The sequence below is a fragment of the Helianthus annuus genome, chromosome 3 (assembly GCF_002127325.2).
Source record: "Helianthus annuus cultivar XRQ/B chromosome 3, HanXRQr2.0-SUNRISE, whole genome shotgun sequence".
In the NCBI taxonomy this organism is placed as follows: domain Eukaryota; kingdom Viridiplantae; phylum Streptophyta; class Magnoliopsida; order Asterales; family Asteraceae; genus Helianthus; species Helianthus annuus.
In genome coordinates this window covers 158920688-158932172 of record NC_035435.2, presented here as the reverse complement: position 1 = coordinate 158932172, position 11485 = coordinate 158920688, and the positions used below count along the sequence as shown (strand labels likewise).

At 37.4% G+C, this 11485-nt stretch overlaps 1 protein-coding gene across 1 annotated transcript; it reads left to right on the top strand.

Annotated features, from left to right (window-relative positions):
- The first annotated feature begins 5769 nt into the window (after window positions 1-5769).
- On the top strand, window positions 5770-7778 carry LOC110932448 (transcription factor bHLH14). The gene is made up of 2 exons (XM_022175781.1): window positions 5770-6337; window positions 7186-7778. The coding sequence occupies exons 1-2, from the start codon at window positions 5770-5772 to the stop codon at window positions 7776-7778; spliced, it is 1161 nt and encodes a 386-aa protein (XP_022031473.1).
- The last annotated feature ends 3707 nt before the right edge of the window (window positions 7779-11485 follow it).

The window sequence follows — 11485 nt, the reverse complement described above, 5'->3', positions numbered from 1 at the left end:
ATCACATAAAAGGCTCAAGTTATTTCACACATCACAAAACGTTCAACATGTTTCACATAGTTTAATCGAGACTTCCACATAGTATAGTATGAATGAATAAAGCATCATAAATTAGTTTGTTCCCGAGGGGTTATTATTATTGTTTTAGATTGTGGAGGTAGTGTGATTCATGTAACAGTTTTGAAATGAACAAAGCATCAAGTATAAAACCACATGTAAATCGTTATAAAAGATAGGCTCATAAACCACATGATTGTTTCGGGTAGAGAAACGTCGACTAAACCAAAGTAAATCGAGCCCCTTTTTGAATTAAGGTAACGTGCTTTGGCCTACTAGACAAATAGGTTCATCGATATTAGACCTACGATATTTGTCCTTTCGGTTACTACACGTCCTTAATTGATTGGGAAAATTCGAGACTTTGGCGAGATTTGAAAGTCAAAGAGTGGGACTAGTTATCAAGATGCGAGTTTCACCTCTAACTTGGTCACATCGTACCCTAATATTGTTGGTACTTATCAAAAGATAAGACCTTCTAGATTATGAAATGGAAATTTCCCTCCAAGGTTTGGATGTCACTCCTAACTTGAGGATAAATCTCGAGCAAAATATAAGCATTGCTGAGTGAAAGTCGTCATCAAAGGCGGGAATCACCCCTATTTTGATGAGTCGTTTCGATTTTGTTACAAGAGTGTCTTCAAAGCATCCAAGTGTGTGTGTTGTGTTAGCCTTAGGAAAGGCATGTAAATTTAACAATCAAGAAGAATTGCTAGGAAGCATGTAAGGTAAATGCATAAGTTTTAAACAACAAATAGGAGACAAGGTTCCTAGAACTATAGACTAGGCATAAGGATTCCTACTTTTCCTAATTCCCAATAGTTATGGCTCAGATACCAATCTGTCACACCCCAACCAATGGCGGAAACATCGGGGCGCGACACTAAGCGAATCAGATTGCTCAAGAGAATCCATAACACTACTTGTTTCGATATAGATTAATCAGATTTTATAATAAGCATCAAAATGTCATACACAAATTAATCAAACAAATTGTATCAAAACATAAATCAAAACATGTTTCAGAACATTGTTTCTCTAAGATGAGTTTCTAAGTATCATCCTAGCTTGATTTCTTCACGTCCAAACTTATCAACCTGCAACATGTATTAAAATACGATCAACAGAATGTTGGCGAGTATACTAGTTTGAATACATAGCTTAATAGTTTAAACGTATAAAACTCATATCCAACATGAACACATATCACAAGTTTCGGCATGCTAGTTAACGTCGTTCGTGTGGTAATCCAAGTCTCCAACGCGTTAACGTGCCTTTCCTACTTCGTCGTAACAAAGAGGAGGTAAAAGAATCAAAACTTAACAACACTCCCCAAGACTCAAAGAGCGGTGCGTTACCCCTATCGCGTTATAATTGTTAAGGCGAGCTACACATAAGAATCAAACGTTAACATAGCATAAAAGTCTCAAGTATTACAAGTATCATGTTTTCATGTTTAATGCGGATAGAGTATGTTTATAAACAAGTTTCAAGTGTCAAGTGTTTGATATAGAATACATGTTGCATCCCAAAGTGTTAAAGCAAAAAGGGATCGAGTATACTCACAGTGGGTGCTTAGAATCCTAAACACAGTAGGATTGGCTCGAAGGGAGCGTTGGATCAACCTGTGTGCGGGGGAACAGAGCATAAGTCCTCTAAGTGCTGACCCGGTTGGGAACAGAGTGTCGAATAGTGCGAAAATCAAGTTAAAGTGTCTGACAGACTACCTGAGCGGATGGTCATCTGTACGGATGGCCATTCGAACGGATGAGCTCCCCTGAACAGATGGTCATCCGAGTGGATGACCATTCGAATTGTGTGTGGGTGTCTATGATATGTTAAAGTTTTTGATCATTGTGTCCTGTAAAAGCAAACAACAATGGTTATCATAGGTAGATCATCTGGTCAGATGGTCATCCGATCTGATGGCCATTCGAACAGATGGTCAGTGTGTGAAGTTTTTGTAAAATTTCTAAGTAAAAGTTCTGAGTAAACGGAGACGGCGTAACAACGTGTCAAACAACGGACACACACCAAACCCAACTCATTCGATCGACTGGGTATCACCCCTTTCGGACCGACGAGTTGTTCTCGACGGAATTTCATGTTTGGACCCATTAATCGGTCCATTTTTCGGTGGGAATCGGTTTTCAAGCCGACTCTCGACTAAAGAATGAGTCGAGACTCTATTTGAGTCCGATTTCACCGGTGTTTTGTATAAAAATTGAAGGAAAGTTCAGAATTAAGTTGCAGAACATGAAGTTTATCAGATCTGAGCCGGAAACATGCGAAATTCCGTTAGATCTGGTATAGAAGGTGTGATAATCCTTTAGATCTTGTATGAAAAGTGTGAAAACCCCTTAGATCTGGAACCAATCTTGGTTAAATGGTGCTCCACAACAGTTTGCATAAGCAACCGAGGGGAAACCACCTTCAAAAGGTCCAAATCAGTTGGTTTTCGAGAAAAGTTGAAGTGTTCGTGTGATTTTGAGGAAGAATATGGTGTAGAAGTGATTAAAGATGAAGGTTGTACAAGATTTGAGGAGAAATACTTACGAATGGCCTTGAATCGCGATTAAAGTGACTGAGAGTGACTTGAGTGCGTGTGATCGGATGGTAGAGTGAAAGGTGAGAATGAAGGGTTAAGTGTCCTATTTATAGATGACAGTGACAACTCCAATCGAATGGCATCAATCGGATGGGTTAAGTCGGTGGAGAAGTGTTGGCGATCGGATGGCTTTTCGGTCGAATGGCCATCCGGTCGAATGGTCATCCGAGCGGATGTCCATCCGGACAGCCGACTCTCGTTTGCTAGTTTTTCCGACTTTGGTTTGTTTTGCGAAATAGGTTAAGCGTTACGTTGCGTATTATTGTGAGTGATCATTATTATAGCATTATTATTCCCCTAGGTATACAATAACAAGAGTAAATTCTTGTTTTGGATTTGTGTTAAAACTAATCTCTCGTTTATCAAATATCAAAGCATAACAAGTGCCAAGTTTCTAGAATATACACATCGTTTGCTTATAAAGCATCGCAAGAGTCAAGATTCACATTGTTCATATATATAAAGCATCATAAAAGCATCACATAGAGTAAAAGTTTCATATAGTTTAACAAAAATTAAGATTCAAATAGTATCATTTCTCATTATGATCGATTGTCTCGAGTGTAAAAGAATCACATGATAGGAAGTATGACGAGACTTGCCGAGATAATAAAAGTATCAAAACGCTGGGCGTTACAGTATAGCCCCCAATCCAGGGGTAAAATGGTCTTTTTTACTATACGCCGCGTATAGCCCTATATGTTGTGTATATATGGGGCAAGTTTGGTAAAAAAGACCGTTTTACCCCGTGGTTGGGGTATAAACCTATATGCAGCGTATATAAAGGTTTTTTTAGAAACATTTATACAATATTGATAGTTTTTAGTAAAGTTTTATAAAAAAAAAAAAGTTTTCTATTTTAAATAAATAAAAACGTAAGTATTTCTTATTAGCTTTTTGTACAACATTAATCATTTTTATATGATAAATACCGTATCGTATAGGTGTAGTATAGGTCATGTATTGACCTCGTATAACCCTATAAGTGTGATATCGTATTGTATAGCGTAGTATATGTCCCATATAGTATAGTATCATATAGTATAAGTCTCGTATAAGCCTCGTATAGAACTATAGGTGTGGTTTAAGTCCCGTGTAGGCCTATAGGCATATACAAGACCTATAGGGAACCTATACGAGACTTATACTATACACTATACGATACGATACGATGCAATACGATACGATACGATACTATAGGATACCATATAACACCCGTATAGGCCTACAGGTGTAGTATAGGTTCCGTATAGACCTATAGGCATATACAAGACCTATATGAGACTTATACGAGACTTATACTATACATTATACGATACGATGAAATATGATACGATACTATAAAATACCATAGAACACCCGTATAGGCCTATAGGTGTAGTATAGGTCCCATATAGGCCTATAGGCATATACAAGACCTATATGAGACTTATACGAGGTTTATACGGACTTATACCATATGACACGATACTTAAAAATGTTTTTTTTTAAAGTACTTATTATAGAACTTTGCTAAAACGATAAATAATGAATAAAATTGTTTTTTAAAACAATACACCCTTTATATACGCAGCGTATATAAAGGGTCAAAAAGATAATGTTACCGCTGTTTTGGGCTGCGTATAGCCCCCCAATCCAGGCTTAAATGGTCTTTTTTTACTATATGCGGCGTATAGCCCTGTATGTGGCGTATATATGGGCAAGTTTGGTAGAAAACTATTTTACCCCTGGGTTGGGGGCTATACGCAGCCCAAATCAGGGGTAAAATTGTCTTTTTTACCCTTTATATATGCTGCGTATAAACCCTATACGCAGCGTATATAAAGATTTTTTTAGAAACATTTATAAAAAAAAGTTTTCTATTTTAAATAAATAAAATAGAATTGAAACGGTATAATATATTCGAACTATACCGGGATATTTCAAAAAATTTAACGGATTTAATTTAAACGGTATAGTATGGAAATGGTATAATATATTCGAATCGTACACAAGTATTTAAAAATAATTAATGGTATGATATTTAAACGTTTCTAGCATTCGAACCGCACTAGACGTGGTATAATAATTTAATTTAAACGATAAAAATATAATATATTCGAACCGTGTATACGTTTTTCAAAAAAAAATATTTTAAGCGATTTAACGTTGGAATCAGGTGAGAAATTATACCACAAATACATCAAAATAACCAAACAAAATTCTGATAGGTTATATATGTTGCGTATTGATTTATACGCAGCGTATATAAACCCTGGTTGTCTGTGCCAATGATTGCTAGGCAGGTTTTGAATTCCATGCAACTTATACGTAGCGTATAGGTGTATAGCTCTATACGCAGCGTATATAAACCTTAAATGTGCAAATAGACAGTCTTGACGTGTGAATTGTTTTAGCCTTTGTTTACTTATCATATGTTGGACTATATACTCGTGTTTCCCTCTTTTAATCTGTTCATTTGCTATTTACATTATGTTATATGTGTACTAAAATAACAAATTGTATATGTCATTTTCTCTACTACAAAGAATTCTAATGTTATACAACCAATTATAAAAATACGTACAGAAATATTTCTGCTAGTTAAAAAATATTTTTATGCAATTTTATTTTTTTAGATCATTTTTTATGATTTTTAAAATATATTTGATCTAACAAGTCATAAATATTTTTAAAGGTACTTAGAAAATAATTCAAAAATAGACTATTTATTATGCTTTTTAAACAATCGAATAATGGAGTATAGGCGTACGACTCATATCACGATTAGGACGCATACAAGTACCAAATACCGTGCGTCTTTTGACGGGTCGTACGCCATAGCCCCCTCTCCCATTCATTTGTTCTGCTTTTTAAACCTAGAAAACTGATTATTGTCACGCCTTAATTGTTCAAACGAATATTTTCTTGATTTTCCATTCACTATTTGGTTTAGTTTCTAAATTCCAATTCCAACAATAGGCCTACGGATGACCCCACGTCTGTTATACATGTTCATATTCTATTCTTGTTCAAATAGGCATGCGTGTCTTACTGAATTCGGTCTCCTTATGTAAGAATATATAATAATAGACATATCACACAGTCATTATAACCTATATGCCATGGAAAAAACAGCGTCCTTCGGATCTTCATCACCTTTATTGGTTCAACAAACTTCATCTCTACTTCAAGACAGACTAAAATACCTTGTGGAAAGTTGTCTAGGGTGGGTTTATGCCATCTTTTGGCAAACTTTTAAAGACACTTATAACAATCTTTATCTTTCCTTTGGAGACTGCTACTTCCGAGGTCTAGAGAACTTTCAACAATCGCAAGGGACGAGCAGCCTCAACACAGCCTCCGAGTTGATCATAGGATCGGCCTCGCGGTCGTTTGTTCTTGGAGAAGACATCGTTGGTGGGACGTTTGGTACCGGTTCGTTCGTATGGTTAGCTGGTGACAATGCATTGCAAATGAATGGTAGCCAGAGAGCTAAAGAGGTTTCTTTGCATGGAATCAGAACGTTGGTCTGTGTTGGGACTTCCTGGGGTGTTGTTGAGTTTGGTTCTTTAGAGGTATGGAAAGAGGACTGGGGTATTGTTCAACTTACCAAGTCTCTATTTATGTCAGAAAGTGATGCAGATATCAAAGAAAGCCATCTTCATCAAGGCCAACCATCCGCTCAACAAGGTAATACACATATAGTTGAATGTTTATGTGTCTATAATTGGCTTGAATGGGACTACACAAAACTGAAAACTACCTATTTAGGAGTACAAATGGGAAAGTCTTTGATTTACTTTAAAAGAAAACACACCAGAAAGGGAAGACTCGAATTCCTTTTAATGAAATCAGAATCCCCTTTGATCAGTGGACTTTTTGATTGGGGTTAACTTAAGGTTTCTCTTGTCAGCGTCCAACTCATCTTTTTTCTTAAAAAAAACTATACATAAAAATCCAACAAACTCCGGTGATCAAGGCTCAGCCACATAAAAAACTATACATTCGTACTAAAACCACCACAATCGAAGGTCACTGACGTTAGGTGGCCGCTCTTTAGATATTACGTGACAATATTATTTATGAACAACATTATAAGTAAAGTAGGGGGGATTGGTTTTGTACAACGTTACTATATTATTTATGAACAAGGTTTTCTTGATGCTCTGAGTCAGACTAATAAGGTTAGTTTCTTAGCCTCGATTTATAGTTCTATGCAACTATGTATTTTAGGCACAAGGGAGTAATTTGTTATATATAATCATGTCTATTTCTCTGCATATATCTTATAGAAAGTAATGTTCTTATACGGCTGTCACTAACCTAGGAGAAATGAGCTAGTAAGTGTAGCAATCCCCTTTAATTCTATAGTTAACAGAATTATTTCAGAGTATAAAACTAAGAAGAAAGCAACAAGATTTTAAATTATAACTCTCCTCCTTTTTTGTAGATTTTCTAGCTATATACGATTGCAACATTTAATATATTACCAGCCTTTTTACATAAAAACCACTTTTATACTAACTTTCTTTCAACAGACTCATCGTTACTAGATCTACAAAGCCCTTCCACTTCAACTAGGGAAAACAGGCCAAGGAAGAAGCGCAAAAAGAGTAACCACACCATAACCGATCACAGAAACCCTAACTACAAAGACATGGAGAAAGAGCGCAGGGATAAGTTAAACCAACGATTCTATGCTCTTAGAAGTGTGGTTCCATACGTTTCAAAGATGGACAAAGCTTCATTATTGGCTGATGCAGTCACCTACATCGGTGAACTAAAGTCCAAGATCGAAACCTTAACTAAGAAAGCCGAGAGCTTGCACTTGATTGCGGACGATGGTGCCTCCATGACCCAAAGCCATTTGTCTACTGACTGTATGGTTACTGAGAGCCAAGTTGAGGTTAGAATAGTTGGATCACAAGCTGTAATTCGGGTGCAATCTTCGGAAGTTAACCATCCGGCAGCGAGACTAATGGATGCTATGAAAAACTTAGAGATTAAGGTTCATCATGCGAGTGCAGCCAACATCGGCAACTTGATGATTCAAGATGTTGTAGCTCAGATTCCTGAAGGATTTCCAAACGATGAGGGATTATTGCAAACTATAATTTTAAAGTATTTGTAAGATTTCATTGATTACAAATTGTTGTATAATCCATCTTTCAAATTAATGAAATCTTCGTGTTCCAATTAAAGAGGAAAATTTGACCCATGTAAATCTAGGTTCACTTCGTTATTCTCCATGTAAAACCATCAGCAAAAGAATGCAATTACGGTACGCTGCATTGATGATGGTTGTATTTAGGGTTACAAAAGGGTCTCTCTATATGATTTGAATATTGATGATGGTTGTAACACCATGTACATGTTTTTTACTAGGGCTTATAATAATTACTATGGTTTGAAATTCAAAATTTTGGTTGGCAAACATGTTTGTTGATTATATGATTGTCGGTTGGCAAATAATAATTACTAGGGCTTGAAATTCAAAATTATAAATTGAAAATTAAGGAACATGGGCTATGGTTGAACACTTGAAAATCCTTGTTTATTTTGTATGTGATAGGATTAGGAATGAACAATGAGTAGGGAAGTTATGCCACGATTTCTCAAGAGGAAAGGGGTTAAACCACTTTTTTCGCCGGATTATTCTAATTAAAGATCAAGGTATGTTATAGATAAGTTTTTTTGTTCTTTTATTGAATGATTAAGAGAAATAACAGTAGGGATGGTTTGCACTTTGATGTTTTTTTGTTTGTTAATGTGATAGGAAGTTAGGAACTAGGGTTTGATTGTTTGAGAATTGAAATGGACCCGACCCGATCTGATTCGACCCGCTATGAAACTTTGTTTGTTTGTTTTTACTTGTTTTACATGACCTGACCCGATCCGACCCGCTATGAACCGATTTTTTTATATATCTAGGGGTCTAAAATCTTTAAAAAATTTCCGCACCCCTAGGAAAAAAATCCTGGGTCCGCCACTGTCTATATATAGAGAAACATGCTACATTTTACGGGGTCACAAGGAAGAAGAATAATGGGAATCAAGAATCAAACCAATAAGTAGTGTTAGCGGGTTTTGCGGATCAGTCCGGGTCGGTTCCATGAGTTTTATGGGCCAAACCCGGATCATGCTTAACCCTCCTTTACTGTAGTCAAAATAAAAAATAAAAAAAAAGAGAGAATCCCATTTAGGAGTTCACTTTTCTACTTGTATAGGGCACCCAAATTCTTAGGAATAGGCCAACTATAACACAATATAATAACTGGTCTAATTTTCCCCCTCAAGCATTGCATGGTAAGCATTATGGCTTGAAATGTAAAGAAATGTAAAAATTGTTTTTGTTTTCCAACTAAATCCATCGTCATATTGTGAAGAGTTGTAGTTGTGAACTCTCATATCCCGCACCTCTCGCATCCGTCAACTTTTGCACGGGATTGTTTTCCGTATTTGAACTGTCGCATGACTTTGAGCACTTGCATGAGGTTGTTGTCAACTCTTGCATGACCTTCACACGAGAATGTCAACCCTCGTATGCAACTCTAGCATGGCTGTATCTCCCAGCAGGTTACGGTTTCCATCCGGATCCTTCGCCTACATAATTAACACGAATGTATCTCTCACGTGAACGTGCAACTTTCCTTTGTTGTATGGTGGCACAACGAGGACAAAGGCGATTGTAGTGTCATATTGTGGCGATGATGGCTAGGGTTCCAAGTGCAGGTTGTTTCTGTGAACCCTAGGCAGAACGAGGAGAAACAACGGCGAGATGGCGACGGTGGCTCTAAGTTTTAGCGATGGTTATTATGATGCTGAAGCAGCGACTAAACTGGAAATGTCTTAAACACTAAGAAAGAAGTAAAAAAGGAGAAGTTCCCAGTGGTTTTGGAAAAGCAGTGGCACGGCACACCACCCATATAGGGTTTCTAAAAGGTGTCTGAGCTTTAGCTTTGATACAAAAAAAAAGACTGGGAAATGTGATTTATATAGGATCATGATATTCATAGACGCGTCTCTTATCTTGAATGGTTTCTCTCCGACAAAACTGGAGGTGACCGTTGTGACTATTGACAAAAGGTGACAAGCTGACAAAGGAACAGTGTCACGGGGAACCCTATAAGCTGCACTTTGGCCAAAGTGCAGCGCTTCAAGTACGAGGTTATCTCCCTTTTAATCTGACCGACCATGCATACGGGTTTTGCAAAATTTTCAAATTCGAGCATTTTTACAGTGATTACCGATGTCGTGGTTTAGCAACTACCTTTTTGGTGAATATTCTGACGAGTCCATTGTTCCATATTCTTACGAGAGGACCGCTATTTCTGACTCGTATGAGAAACCGGTCCCGTCTAACATGGGGGAGGAGGAGGTTGTCTCCGGCATTCATTATTGTGAGAATAGGATGTAGCTGGACTTGAATATCCCTATAGAGGACTCATACGCACAACACGGCTATTCGAATTACGGATAAGGATGTGAAACATATCCTCAGGCTGAATATCCGTACAGTCAGCCAAATTATCCTAACCACAGTTACGGTGGTGAGCAGAGCTTTGTACAGCAAGAATATATGGACCAAGGACACGGTGGTGAGCAAAACTTTGTAAAACAAGACTATCCGGACCAGGGAGATGGTGGTGAGCAAACTTTGTACAGCAAGACTATACGGATCAGGGAGACGGTGGTGAGCAGAAGGATCTGTTAGTTGATGAGGAAGGCTCTTACCCAATTATATTTTCGTTTGAGACAAACCGGGCCATTTCATCACGTGATGAGTTGGTGTATTAGGTACAAAAGACAGGAAATGACAATGGTTACGTCATTGTGATTAAAAGAGCGAATAAAAGAGGAAATAATTTCAAGGTTTGGTTTCAATGCACTCTTGGTAGGGAGTATAAGAGTGTAGCTATAGTGAGGAAAACAGGTAACAAGAAAATAGGTTGCCCATTTGAGTTGATAGGGTTTTCGGAGTCAAAGGGAAGTTTTTGGAGGTTAGAGGTGACGAACCCGACGCACAACCACACTCCTATTGAAAACTTAGAGAGTCACGCGTATGCGAGAAGGCTTTCTTCGGAGGATAAAAGACTGATTGAGCAGCTGGCAGAGCAACATATTCCAAACCGTAGCATCTAGCGAACGTCGACGAAAAAGAACCCGAATAAAAAGATTACTCCGAAAGATATACACAATGTTTTTCAAAAGATCAGTGATGGAAAAAGGGTCGGCGAATCTCCAATGCAACAACCGAAAACATTCTTGTCAAAACGGATTTCACTTATTAAATACGCGAGAATCAGATCGTGAACGCGGTTGAAGATATTTTCTTTATCCATAAACTTTCATTTACTATTCGATGTTCATTCCCGCATGTGCAAATGACTGACGTCACCTACAAAACAAACTTGTACAAACTTCCGTTTGTTCAGGTCGTAGGTATGACGTCGATAAACTAGTCATTTCCGGTTGCTCATGCGTTAATTTCTGCTGAGATGGTAGAAAACTACATATGGGTGTGGGAGAGGATCAAGTCTATGTTGGTAGACTGTATGGAGTCGCGTGTCATTTTAACAGACAGGGACTTGGCGCTAATGAACGCGTGTGAACAAGTTTTCTAAAAAGCGTACAAGTATCTTTGTCGGTTCCATATTCATCAAAATATTAATAAGAACAGACATGAGAAATTGACTGAGAATGAGTGGAAAGAATTTCTTCGTTCATTTTCGACATTGTGTGAGTCTTCGACAAAGGAAATATACAAGTATAATTTGGCAAACATTGAAGCACAACTAAAAGAAGTTGGTCATGGACGTGAGTATTTCTAACGTAATT

Bases quoted from the DNA above. Each gene is read 5' to 3' on its own strand.
- LOC110932448 (XM_022175781.1), top strand. From the start codon at position 5,770: ATGGAAAAAACAGCGTCCTTCGGATCTTCATCACCTTTATTGGTTCAA. The intron at 6,338-7,185 runs GTAATACACATA...TTCTTTCAACAG, and splicing joins CCAACCATCCGCTCAACAAG to ACTCATCGTTACTAGATCTA.